General features: G+C 51.8%; 1 protein-coding gene and 1 pseudogene across 2 annotated transcripts in view; one reads left to right on the forward strand and one right to left on the reverse strand.

The window, feature by feature from the left end:
• The window catches only part of KIF14 (kinesin family member 14), a 28041-nt gene extending 18936 nt beyond the window's left edge, over positions 1–9105 (reverse strand). The window contains exons 1-9 of one of the 2 annotated variants that reach the window (XM_036235490.1): positions 8747–9105; positions 5409–6569; positions 4763–5017; positions 4265–4352; positions 3429–3527; positions 2872–2924; positions 2071–2101; positions 1130–1237; positions 191–307 (exon numbers count right to left, since the gene is read on the reverse strand). In XM_036235490.1, the coding sequence (XP_036091383.1) occupies positions 191–307; positions 1130–1237; positions 2071–2101; positions 2872–2924; positions 3429–3527; positions 4265–4352; positions 4763–5017; positions 5409–6469 (1812 nt within the window). In that variant the 5' untranslated portion in view covers positions 6470–6569; positions 8747–9105. Of the gene's footprint in view, positions 1–190; positions 308–1129; positions 1238–2070; positions 2102–2871; positions 2925–3428; positions 3528–4264; positions 4353–4611; positions 4723–4762; positions 5018–5408; positions 6570–8746 lie in introns of those variants that run through there. The other variant, XM_036235491.1, reaches the window with a different exon arrangement.
• LOC118613518 lies at positions 1533–1651 on the forward strand (annotated as a pseudogene).
• Positions 9106–13704: the final 4599 nt, after the last annotated feature.

A 13704-nucleotide genomic window follows, 5' to 3' on the forward strand; every position in this document is an offset into this window, starting at 1 on the left:
CCTCCGCGATTACTGCGTAGACACCTTCTTCCATAAACTACCCACTTCCTTAGGGCGCAAAATTCACTCACGTTCTTTGAAAAGTCAGTATAACCAAAAAAGTAGGACTCTCTCCTGAAATCACAGCAGGGCGTGAGCCCCCACCACCGAGGGCCGGAGAAGCCCCGCAGGGCGCGAGCGGCGGCCTCACCTTCAGCTGCTCCCCGCCGGTCTGCGCAGAGCCGCAGCGCTCACTGCCCGCCAGGTCCACGAGGTTCGTGCGGCTGGTCGTCCTGTGATCATGTTCTTCCCCGGCCACGACTTCCGTCTGCAGCAAAACGGTATGGAAACACACACCGTACATTCTTTCTAACCCGCCATCAGCACGAGTCTCCAAAAGGGAAAGTTACGAGCAACTCACTTATTTCTGAAACTGCCCCCTCCTCGACCGGTGATAATTTATAACACAAAGAATGGAGAATACACTGAGCAGCGCTTGGATTGTGCAAAACAGAACAAATGACTTGAAAGGGACAAATACCGACAACTACGCAATTATGTAACAAAAACCACCATGAATAGGCAAAAAGCTTAATGTATCAAGATGTTGTTTATCCTAGCACTAAAGTAGCAAAGTATTTAAAAGCAACATAATGTCCAACAGTAGAAAAAACTCAAGGAATTATATCATCAATGGAGTATTATGCCGCTATGAAAAATATTTTGTAAAGAATTTTAATAACATCAAATTGTTGAAGATTTTGAAAATTTGTTTAAGTGTGACTGTAAAAGAACAGAAAGATTATACACCAAAGTGTTGAGAGATTCTGAGTCGTAAAACCTACGGCAGGATTTCTAACAATCGCCTGCTTTCTGATGTGATTTTCCAAACACTGTCTAATGACCAGGTATTATTCATAACAATTCTATTAATATAATATCAGTGACATTATGGTAAATAATCACGTATTGCTGGCTTTTTAAAAAGTGAGGAAAGCGTACTGCCGGTGATCCAGAGTTGTCACGCATGTTCCCTAAACTCCAGTGTCACGCATTTACGTGAATGCACTTTTACCTTCAGTTTAAAGGAAAAAATAAGGAAAACATGAAATGTGACCGCATCGGCTGTCTAATTTAAGAAAGCCACCACCTTGGTCCGCGTCAGCACGAGGGTCAGGACGGAGTGCGAGCGGGAGCTCTTGTCGTTCACGCCGGTGGCCGCGGTAGCTCGCTGCTTGTTCCCCAGCTGCAGCCAGCTCTGCGAACGGGGGAGGAGGGGTCAGCTCCGCAGACCGCAGCGCCCCGGGCCGAAGCGGGAGCAGAGCACGGGCACGTATGTGGTCGCACAGACGCATTCATACGCTTACAACATGAGATAATAAATGTTTGGCATTTAAAAATTGGTATTCCCGTTGTCTGTTTTTTCTGTCACTCAAATCTGAATCAGGAAATACCTTTATCTTTTTCTGCAATAAGAAGGGTTTTATATTTAAGCTTTATTTATTTGCTTATGAATAAGTTATAAATCCAAAGGTTTTAAAATTCCAAAAGGGGTCTACAGTCATGCCACCCTGAACGAGCCTGATCCTGCCTGATCTCAGAAGCTAAGCAGGGTCGGGCCTGATTAGTACTTGGATGGGAGACCACCTAGGAAGACCAGGTTCTGTAGGTGTAAAAAAAAATAAGGGATTGTGAGCTGACAAGTTCCTTGCAATCTGTGAGGTCAACTAAGGGTTGCCTCCCCTAAAAAAAAATTTTTTTAAATAAAAAATAAATAAAATTTCAAAAGTACACAAGGGTAAACCAAGAAAATGTTTTCTTCCACTATATCATCCAACCACCCAGCTGGCAGGAAATACCACCTTTAAAGGCTATTTCTATAACTCTAAGCTGACGTGATGGTCAACTTCTATTTTTAGTTCAGATGAGTAATTCTTTTGATTAAAGTTTAACAAACAAAATCAGTTCACAATAAGCTGATAAGAGCAACCTTTTATTTACGCAAACAGTAATTAAGGAAAAGTCTTATAAATGTTCATGATCATGATCTTTCCATCTCGTGGAAAGAAGACAAGGTACAATCAACCTTACCTGAATATCAGCGTAGGAACTGACAACATTCCTAGTTTTCAAAATAAAAAGACAGAATCAATTTGACTGACAATTACACTCTTATCCTCATAAAATATCACTAACCCTTAACTCGCACGGTTACCCGCCAGGGTCCCGGTGGGGTGATTCGTAGACATTATCAAAGCGATTCTCACAGAATCTCTCATTTTCTCTATTCTTAATGGGTAGGAAATAAAATACTGCTTTAATTTTACCCAGAAGTGTGCTTTTCCTCAGTACAATAAAGCGCCTTGGCACCCTGACACGGTAACAGTCGCGCACACATGCGCCCGCACCCAGCGTCCACGGTCACGCGCACACGTGAGCCCACACGCCGGTGACTGCCGCGTGCACAGCGGGCCGAGGTCCCGGCCGGGTGTCAGCACAGGCCCAGGGCTACTGAGCAGCACGGGACCCGCCCCCGACCACCGTCCCCTTCCTTCAGGAAAAGCTCATGGCGTGCCCAAGGACACAGAGAACGACTCGTCTTCAAACTGAACCCCGTCCGCTCCCCAGCCTAAGTGGCAGATGCGACGCGCAGCCGGAGAGGGAAGGCTTGCCCTGACCTCGGGGACGGCAGGGGAGAAAGGGAGCAAACCGGCCGGCGAGCGGCTCTCAGGGCCCGGTGCCAGCTTCCCCGGGGTTCGGGCAGGGATGGGGGGCCAAGGCTGGACACGAGCCACTCCCCAGGTCCCCAGGGTCCCGGAGCCAGAGCCAGACCCCTTGTGGGGAACCGCAGAGTCCCCCAGCGCCCCCCGCGCCCCCGAGCCCAGCACTCACGCTGACAGCGCCTCCACGTAGGGTCCGGACGCGGGGTGCTCCCGCACTCTCAGCTGGGGGAGCAGACAGTGGCGCGTTACGGGGGCGACAGGCACCATGCATACAATTGAAAGAACTTATGTGTTGGGGAGCCTGTCTACGTCACAGGGAACGTCGCCGATAAGGTATCGACGTGCTAAATAATCTGGTGAAATACATATTTAATAAATGACAATACTGTTTTGGTAGCTTTTACCACCTTTTGGCATTGCCGACGTTCAGGGGTTTGGTGTCTGGATTAAGTGATCCAAACACACCCTGACCTTTTAACTTTTACACAATATTTGCTTAAAATAAAAACAGGTTCGATCTAAGAACTAATTTTAGTTCCACTAACAATAACATTCAGCTAATTTACTGAATTACAATATAGTTAGACTGCAGGTCCCAACCATTTGCTATCATATAACATTTCAGTAAAAACGTAAGCCATATATATCATCTTGAGAACTACTACACTTCTATGCATTTATAAAAAACAGAAATTGAAAACAAATAATAAATTGTTTTAATCTTACTGGTTGCTTTCTCTGCCCATTTTCACCTTTACAAACCAGAAGGTCATGAATTTTCTCATTATATACTTCGAAAAAGCTCATCTCCAGGTGATAGCTGACCTGCAGGAAGAGAGACGCAGCATGTAATTCATTTTTAAAGTCCTTGCAGTTTTTGCAAACCACATGTCTGATAGGGGCCTAGAATCCAGAATATAACGAACTCTTATAACTCAACAACAACAACAACAACAAAAAAAACAAACAACCCAATTAAAAAACGAGCAAAGGTCTTGAACTGACGTTTCTGCAAAGACAAGCTACGAACTGCCAACGAGCACGTGGAAAAGCAGGTGCTCGACGCCATCACCACCACCACCATCACCATCATCATCATCACCATCATCACCATCACCACCATCACCATCATCATCACCACCATCATCATCGTCATCACCATCATCATCACCATCATCATCATCACCATCACCATCACCATCATCATCACCACCATCATCACCATCATCACCATCATCATCGTCATCATCACCACCATCATCATCACCACCATCATCATCACCACCAGACACACACACAACAGGGCATCGCACACTCACCGTGATGCACTCACGCTCACAGAGGAAGGAGGCAGAGAGGCCCTCCCCGCCCCACCTGGCACGTCTCCCAGGAGGAAGCCTCCTGCAGTGAGACGCCCCCTCTCCACCCTACCGCCCGAGGAGCAGGATCTAGAATCTGGAACCACGGCCGAACTAGCTTTTCCTCTGCAGCCATGACTGATTCTAACCTGCTCAACCATCTCCTAGTCCAACGTGAAGGCTCCAGGCAGCATACGAACCTACCTCCTGGGTTTGCTTCTTGGCTATTTGTGCAAAGAGATCTTCGCAAAATCTTGGAATTATTCCTGGTTCTTCACCATATCCCATCATCCTGGAAAATAATTATGAATGGGGGAAATAAAACTAATTCGGTTTTTAAAAAATTCTTTTTGGGGAAATGGGTTGGGGAGGGAGTGGGGGGCAAGCTGAATGGACCTCATCATCGAAGCCTAAGAACCTGGCTCTGCAGCCGCCTCGGGCTGATTTCAATCTTGAGGTCACCTCTGCTTAGCTCTGGGACCTTGGACGAGACACCTATCAGCCTAAACCTCAGTCCCCTCCTCCGTAAAGTGGATATAAACGAGAACTACCTAATTCCAAGGACAGTCGTGAGAAGATACAAACAGAACTGTGCATCGGGCGGACGAGGTCCGCGCCCAGGTCCGCGGGCTCCCAAAGCGGCATCCCTCCCAAAGGACCACACCGCTTCTCCCGGAGAACCGCGTCTGCAGGTCAACTCACGTGTACGATTTCCCGGAGCCGGTCTGGCCGTAGGCGAACAGGCAGGTGTTGTAGCCTTCGAAGGCTCGCGCCAGGAGCGGGGCGGCGAGGGCCTCGTAGACCGCGGTCTGGCCGGCGTAGCCGGGGTGCCCGGGGTCGAAGGACCAGAGCGAAACGTCGTAGGTGAAACTGTACAGGTGCCCCGTGTCGGGGTGCCTCACCGCCAGCTCGTCCCCGTCCACGAAGACCACCTGGGCCGCGTGCTCCGCCATCTCTCTTTAAAAAGAGGCACACGGAAAAAGCTCGCGCTCCTGCCATCATCGTGAGTATGACGCCCACAGGGCACGAGGACCTCAGAACTCGTGACACGTGGCGTCCCCGGGCCGGGGGCATCCGACCAGATGCTGCGGCTCCGACCGCGTTAGAAACTGAGGTCCCTCAGACTCTACAAAGCTCTAGTATCTAGAGAAATTCACATTTGCAAAAGACGATGATTTCAATCTTTAAAAATTCCTAGCCAATCACCAAGAACAATCAACGCACTACGACTAAACCGAACAGTTCTCCCCAAATAAAAACACCCCCAACGAGCCCGGCGAGCCTGACGCAGCGCGAACGCCCCGCGTCCCAGAGGCGGGAGAGACGAGGCGCGCCCGGCGCGGCGTACCTCGTGCTGAAGGGCCGCACGCGCACGGCCACGGTCACCTGGCTGCTCTCCGCCTTTAAGGGCCCTCTGTCCGCGGAGCTGGGCCGGGCTGCGGCCTCCTCCTGGGGAGGGGCTGTGGCGTCTCGCGGCTGCTCCCTTTTATGCGCCAGGAGAGAAGGTGTCGGCTCCCGTCTGACCTGAGGGTCGGGCACCCCGCTTCTCGGCGTGGACACGGCGGGGCTCGGAAGCCGGGGCGCACGCCTCGGCGTCGGCGAGTGCCCTGCAGCGCACCCCGTGGGCGCTCTGTTTTCTGAGCTTTCAGATTGACTCGAACTTCTCGCAGCATTCTTCCCAGTACTTCTAGGATGCGACTTTCCTGTCCCCGGCTCTCTGCTGTCCAGCGGGCTCTGCATGGGCCTCGCCGCCCAGTATCCTGATCTAACAAGTCCGGCCTGACTCTGGGGACCGACGGACACTCTGTGACTTAAGCACTTAAATGCCACATTGTCATTTGGCCTGCTGACGGCAGAAAACGTTTCTCTGGATTTTCCCTCGGCCGTCACCTCCGCGACTTTCCGGTCTCCGGCTGAGGGCTCGCAAGACGCCACGAGAGAGGGTGTATCATCTGTGACCTGGGCGTTCGCGCCGGTCTCCCCAGAAGCGCGGTCACCTCCTGCCGCTCCCTCCACGGGCCGCGTCGCTCTCCGCCCGTCCACGCGACCCTGCGGCACGAGGCGAGCTCCTGTCCTCTGCTCAGCGGGGGCTCCCACCTCGTTGCCAAGCAACGGTGACTCTTTGTTCCTCGTCACCCTTCTCTGCAGGGCCAGCCGACCTACGGGGGTGGGGGTCGGGTGTGCGTCTCCTGCTTTTCTACAGGCAGAAATAACGTAAGTGCAGTTCATGTCTCTGACGTGACTCGCAGATCGCAGCGACTGGTCGTTTTCACGTTCTGACATCTCCGACCTGGAAGGCAGCTGGAGGCCGCGGCCGTGGCCGAGGACGTGCGGCGACGAGCTCTCGGGGGGAGCGGGGGCGCCAGCGACATCGCCGCTGCTTCTGCTGAGCTCAGCGCGCACCGACATCGTGGCGGCCGCTTATCTTTACGAAGGATGCTGCTGTGAACCGAAGCTCTCCTGGGGGAGTTCCTTTCCCTTCCGGCCTATCGGTTTCCAAAAATATCTGCTAAACTCCAAAAAAAAAAAAAAAAGAATTAGATTGCACAGATACAAACAGGCTTTAAAAACACAAGACCCTCCCCAGCGGAATATGCTAGAATGAATGACGGTCTCCAGCCCAGACGCGGTTTCCTGACAGCTGTGAACAGCTCTCTGCCCTCGAAGGGCTCACGACCCTCCCTCGGCACATGATCTGGACACTGGATCTGAGACAAGTCCCCTGTCCTTACTTCCTGCGTCTGGAAGGACACACAGACAACCCTTACATCAGGTCAAACGTGCCAAGGGACTCAGAAGATGTAAAACGGAAAAGTCAGCAAAGAGTTTTTCAGTCCCCCAGCGTGGGGAGGAGGGAGGGGGGCGGACGGGAGTCCCAGCGCCTGGAGCACAGCGTTTTCATGCCATCCGTTGAGCGTGCGTAAAGACGGGGCTGCCTCACCGATGCCGAGAGAATTATTTCCAGCCACAGAGACCGAATCCATCAAAACCCTGACAAGAATACGTCCGCAAATATGCAGAACAGAACGATGGCCCACAGACGGGAAACGTTCACCACAGTCTCCAAAAAAGGGGAAGCCAAGGACTGCGGCTGGCAGGGGACGACCGTCCTGATCCCCCACGATGCGCGAGGTGATGCGACACAGGCCCCGACCTCCTCTGGAGCGGGAAACACGGACGTCCATGCGGGACGTCCAGCAGGGTCAGAGAAGGGAGGGGCTCTCGGGCCGCGTCGCCAGCATCCGCTGGATGCCACCGCGGACCGGAATTCCAGCGAGTCTGTGACGCTGTGGATCACGAACACCGCGAGTTGCTCCGAACGAGATGGACGTGTCTCGGCACTTGAGTGTCCTGACCTGTGACCTGTCTTGGGGACAGGGAGCCACTCTCAGAGCAGAATATGGAGACAGAAGGCTTCCCACAGGCAAAGGTGTTGGACAAGGGTGCATGTGATCTCCCTAATTTTTTCAATCTGCACGCAGAACACGGCATGCGAAACACGGGGCTGGACTCGGAGGGAGGAGACGTGAAACCTGGAAGACACGGCGAAGACTCGAGATGTGCAGACGGCACCATCTTCCGGGCAGAAGGCGGCGATCACCTGAAATGACTTCTGGGGAAAGTCAAAGTAGCGAGCAGCTCGGCAGGGCTGCACGCGAACACCGAGAAAACCGGAGTCACGGCCACAGAAGAGACACAGCACCGTGGCAGGCAGCGGAGGCGTGGGAACCGTCAAGGCTTTTTCTTGCCTTGGTTCAGTCATCAATTCAAATGGACAAGCCAAGAGATCGGGGGTGGGGGGAGAGGCCGAGACTCGGGAGGGCAGCAATGGGAGGACTCGGAAGGTCCCCGGGAGCACAGCCGTGTCATCAGGGACCGAGGCCGAGACCACCCACGGCCTCGTCTCCCGGTGACTGTGATGGACGCGGAGGCCGGACAGTGAGGGAGGCTGCCAGGGAAGAAACGGGCTCGTGTGAGACTCGGCGCCGTGGGGGAGCCCCACGGAGACTCTGGACCACGGGGAGGACGGACACGTGGCCCAGAGCAAGTTAAGCCCGAGACATCGCTGGAGGCGAAAGGACCACGCTGAGGCCGTCCACTCGGGCACGTCCTGAGCAGGCAGGGCGCTTCGGGACAGGCGGGAGTGCGGGGGAGTGGCCGGTGGCCGGCACGGGGGACGCCCACGCGTGGGAGGGGTGACTCTGGGAGAGGCCGCGGGCGAGTCCACAGGTGTCTTACAATCATAACAAGAACCACAAGGGCTGGTCCAGCCCCAGCAGTGGTTATTAACAGGCTGGGACCAAAACAAAAACTACAGGTGTATATCTAAATATGTCAACATCTACCCGGCATTGAGGCTTGAAAGAACAGCGCGGACAGCCAGGCGGCCTGGCTTCCACCCAATTTTGCAACGAAGTGGTCATATTGATGTAAATAAGCCTTTAAACTTGTGTGCCCTGTTCTCACATGTAAAATGACTTTTGCCCAAACCACTCCACAGAGGATTGCTTTCGAGGAACAAAAGTTAATTTTTAAGAAAGTCTTTTAAAGACTAAGTAAATAACAATCCTGGATAGAGACATCTCTGGTCCCCCTTCTTAACCAAAGTACAGAATCTTCCTATTATGGACATAAATTTAAAGGCAAGAAATTCCACTGCGGCTCGAAAGGCTGTTTGCTACTCACAGGACTAGGCGCGGTTTCTGCGTGTTTGCGAGGTTTCTTCATCAGACTGCAATGAACACGAGGGACAGAAGTCCGCACCCCGCCCCGGCGGCCCCGCGACGCTGCCCTCAGCTGGTCACCGCGGCGGCGGGACAGCGAAGGGACCCCCTCGGCGCCGCGGCCGGGCGAGCCTCCGCGGTCAGGCTGTGGGCCGGGGGCCCTGGGGTCCGGCCGCCGGGTCCCCGCGGAGCCGCGGCCCGCGCGCCGCCCTCCTTCCTCGCTGACCCCTCAGCCGCGACCGGACTCCGGGCTCGCGGGCCCTGCGCCTCTCGCAGCGCCGGTGCCTCGGCCTCCGCGGCCGCCCCGCCCAGGGACCCTCCGAGGCCGCGCCCACGCCGCTCGCCCGCGGCTGCCCGGGCCCGCAGTTTGAATGGGCGCTCCGCTTTCTGATTGGCTGCTGGGCGTCGCCGAGCAGCGCCTTCTGATTGGCTGCTACAGGCCATCGCGTCGGGCGCCGCCTTCTGATTGGCTGTTCCAGAGTGCTGCCTCCTGATTGGCTGTTGGCCGTCGCGTCAGGCGCCGTGCGTCCGCTTCCTCCCGCCCCCCGGAAGCGCCCGTGCTTGTGTCGCCCTGAGTCTGAACATTGGGCCCAACCCGCTCGCGACGCGGTTTTCTGACGCAGGTGACGTGGGTTTTAAACAAGAAGAGGGACAGCGACACCCCCGTCCACCCTCGATGTAAAAGAAGCGTAGTCTGTCCACCTTCGCGTTGTAAAAATGGCCCCCGACTTAATCAGAATGACCAGCGCGTTTCTAGTATTTCCGATGCCGAGCGTGGAGCTAGGAAATGGACTCCACGTCCTCTGTGGATTTTTTTTTTTTTTTCATTTAATCCTGAAAATCCAAAACTGGGAAAACTCGATTCACTACCATGAGTGATTGCTTTAAATGGTTAAAAATGTGGGGAAAATAATTTCTATTACAACTGTTGTCTATTAAAGTTATAATAGTGAATTTAAAAGCACTAAACAATGTATGGCCTAGATAGCAAACCAAGATCTGTGCCCCCAAAACTGTGAGCCCAAGGTGGAGCAGGACCTGTCCCACCCTGTGACCCTAGTACCTGGCCCAGGAATGTCTCAGGACCTTGAGAACACCTGCCACACTTCCCACTTCTCAGTCTTTCTCAGTTAGAGGCTCCCAGTTTAAGTCCAACCACAGGAATCATGGACACACCACAGATCAAAGGCCACCTGTGAGCCACCTCCAGGTCACAGAGGGTTTTGATCTTTTATTTATTACCCTGAGACAGCGCTTCTCTCTCCAGATCCTGTCCGCAGATGACAAGCAGAGGAAGCCACTGAATCTCTGGTGCCTCGGATTGCTCATCTGGAAACTGCCGATGATAATGTCACCTACTCTGAAGAGCTGTAATGATTAAATTAGATAATGTATGCAGAGTGCTTAGCAGAGAGCCTGGCACAGGATTAATGCTCAATAAACATAAGCTGCTAAATTGCGTAGCCCAAGAGAATTCTGTGAAACACTGAAAAGCCCTATTTAAAGCTAGTGCTGAGGAGCTGGGGTTGTGCATTTTATAGACTGATAATGACACATCTTACAAAGGATGAGGATTATGATTTAATCCCTAGGAATAACCACAAGATGAAATAGGGAGTCCTTTTGTAACGGACTCACTGTACCTACTAAGAGCCACACACCTGTATCCTGGATTCGGATTCTGCATCTTCCCAGGGACCTCCCTGCATCAAAACACCTGTGTTCCCTCTTCTTCAGCATCCCTCTCATCTGAACAAAATAATGCTGCCCCACCCCACGTCTCCTCTTGCCCTCTGCTCCCGCCTTCTCTCCCCATCTATCTTCAGCCCCAGCCCTGTAAAAAGGGCTTAGCAGGTGCAGAAGGAGGGAGGTGCCTGGCATTCATATGGTAGAGGCTGCCTCCATCAGGGCCACTAGCTGGGCAGCCGGAAGTGGTAGAAGCCGGAGAGACGACACAGACTGTGTCCTCAAGACTGTCATTAAGACCGAGAGAGCCACTAAAACCCCAAATCAGGTTTCTGGCAAACACGGCCGTGGAGCTAAAAGAGGAAAACCAAGAAGCAAAGGGCGTCGGGACCCCTCCCACAAACACAGCCGAGACGTCCACAGCCCCTTCCAGCTGGAGCCTGACCTCAGGGGAGTGACAGGGTCAGTGACAAGGGGCAAGCACGGGACACTCCTCTCATCCCGCGAGTTCCTTCACTCACTTTCTCTACTTCTTACCCTACCGGTCACTTCTCAGTCCCCTGCCATCTGACTTCTCCCCACCATTCCAGCATCATCATGACAGAGGCCAGAAAGGTGCAATTCTAGCCCATGAGCTTCAATCTGGAATAGGGCTCTGCCCTACGAAATAGTGCAGACACACCCTCACCAAAGTCGCCAGTAACCCTGCTGGCAGCTCCAACCGGAGCCAACTCTTGGGCTTTGTATGACTTAACCTGTCTGAGCTTGCAGCGCCAGTATAGATGTGCAAGTGGATAAATGCATGTGATAGCTGGAGCTCAGGCAGCCGTTTTGCACCATGAGGATAAAGGCCATACTGTACTTGGAAGTAACCTGGATCCCTGATGACAGGGAGCTCCCGTGATTTGGTTTCTGCCTACCTTTCCACTTCATGTCTGGCCACAGACAGACTTTCATTGCTAACCTCTTGTTCTTTATTCTCAGTCACCTCAAACCACTCGTAGTTCTGGGAATACACCTCTGTGTCTTCCTGTGCTTCTCGGTGCTCGTGTAGGTTTCAGGGAGCAGATGCCCCGGCCTGCTTCTCCCCATCCTGAGCGAAGCCTCCGTGAAGACTCCCACCCAAACAAGACGGTTTTCCAGACATTCCACAGCATGAGTCAGGCCGAGAACCCCTGAACTCTTAACGAGCAAATCCCATCCCAAATAATCCAGTTATTCTGAAAATAAAAGCAGGTATTTTTTTAGAATCCACTAGGGGGAGACAAACGGAAAGAAAACACTTCGGAGGCGAAGCAAGCCGGGGTGAAGCCCTCTCCCTCAGATTCACATCTGGAGGAAGAGGATTGATTCACTCGGGCCGATTAATGGTCCCAGGATACAGATTTGTTAGTTTAGCCAATTTCGTAATTTTTAAATTATTAAAATGCGGGTGGTATTTTCCTGCTTTGTAGGTGTTTTTATTGAGTTACGTTTGGGTCCATCACAAAAGGGTGCAAAAGGACGATGGAAATTCATAATTTTAAAGTCCAAAGGACAGAGCAGAAGTTGAGGGAAAGCCATGAGGGCACCTGAGCCACAGCCGAGGCTCTGGCACCATCCCCTGGTGGCACCGGACGCGTCTCCCCGGTGCAGTTTCTTCACCTGTGAAACACAGTTCGCGGATTAAACGCCCGCAGCCAATGACTTGCTTGATATCACACGTCTGTTAAGTCAAGTTCAGAACTCAGAAGAAACCTGGACGTCACCGCCTGTGCTCTGGGCCACGACGCTGTACAGCGGTTCTTACAAAGGTCCTTTCTGGCTCTCAGTTTGTAACGTTATGATATGCACAAGAGTTAGACACAAAGGCAGTTTCAGATTTGTCGGGTTCCATATTTTCTTTCTAAATGCTAATGAATGTTAGGCCAGGAGTCCTCGAAGTGTGCACTGTAATATGCTTGTACTTTTTGAACTGCTGTGATGAATGTTTTACGTCTGTAGCTGTGACCACTCAGTGACACAATCTAACCACATTTAGCAACATTGCCAAGTAATTTTAAAAGGAACAATTACGGTAAGCTCGTAATCCTTTTTTAAAATAGAAAGAAGAGCTCAGGGATTAATAAATGTTCCAGCCGCTTTCTCTTTGAATCACGCTGGTTTCATTCCAATGATGATTAGTACGATTTAAAAACCATCGTCGGCCCCAAAGCCTACTGGGTAACCTATTTTTACATGAAGGAAGCTCTAGGGTTCACCTAGGATAAACACTCTTTTCAAAAGGCCAAGTCTGAGCATCAGTGGGGCATTTTCCGTGCTTTGCCAACATGGCCTGAGGTTTTTTGACATCCTGTGAAAAATGCTGCTGACTCTTCCCGATAGAATCGTAGCTGTTTTCCTAACATGGAAAATGACAGTTTCTAGTTACTCAGCTGTTCCACGGCGGTCCCTAAATAGTTCATAATCTCATTTCTTTTATTGGCAAAGCTCTATCCAGCAGTGTCTAGAATTGTCTAGAATGACATCTATCTACTTGTTTCTACAATCACTTTCGGTTTGTGTGTTCACATAAATCAGTTTTCTCATTTGGAACACAGCATAAAGGAGACTGTGCCAAGTGGTCGCTTCTCCCATTTGTGGTTTTGAAAGGGCAGCTGCCAAAGAAAGGCCACCTGGATTGCAAGCCTCACACGTCACCACAGCGTGTCCACAGGGGAGCAAAGAGAGCCCTGCAGCCTCATGCATAATTCAGCCATCCACATGCCCGTGCCCATTCGCAGAAGGCTTAATCACAGTCTGTTCTCTGACTCACTCGCGAAGAGAAGAAATCCACCCTCACAGAGAGCTGCGCTTTTTCACTCAGATACAGCGGTCTGGGGCACAACAGAGGGCATAGTGTTCCACTGGGTTAACGCTGTTTTGAGTTTCCTCTGGCGTAGAAACATGAATAAATGATGGCATTTTTCCGTCTTCTGTGATAAATGGTCTTTTCACAAGCCCTGCTTTAGGTTTATATGGACTTTATGGGTTTAATTTAATTTATATGAAATTATGCCCAAAGAATAATCTTGTCACTCTGTCTTTTACTTCTCCCAGCTACATTTCTTAAATACTGTTAACTGGATTTCTGTGCCACGATCTTTCATTGGCCCAGGCATCCACTCCAATTGACAACGATTGGGCCTGAGCAGTTGGAGATTATAGCCTGAGACAAGAAAATGAAAACAAACTTCGAGCTGATCAGTGTTCTCC

This window comes from Rousettus aegyptiacus, unplaced genomic scaffold, assembly GCF_014176215.1.
Source record: "Rousettus aegyptiacus isolate mRouAeg1 unplaced genomic scaffold, mRouAeg1.p scaffold_m13_p_18, whole genome shotgun sequence".
Lineage (NCBI taxonomy): Eukaryota > Metazoa > Chordata > Mammalia > Chiroptera > Pteropodidae > Rousettus > Rousettus aegyptiacus.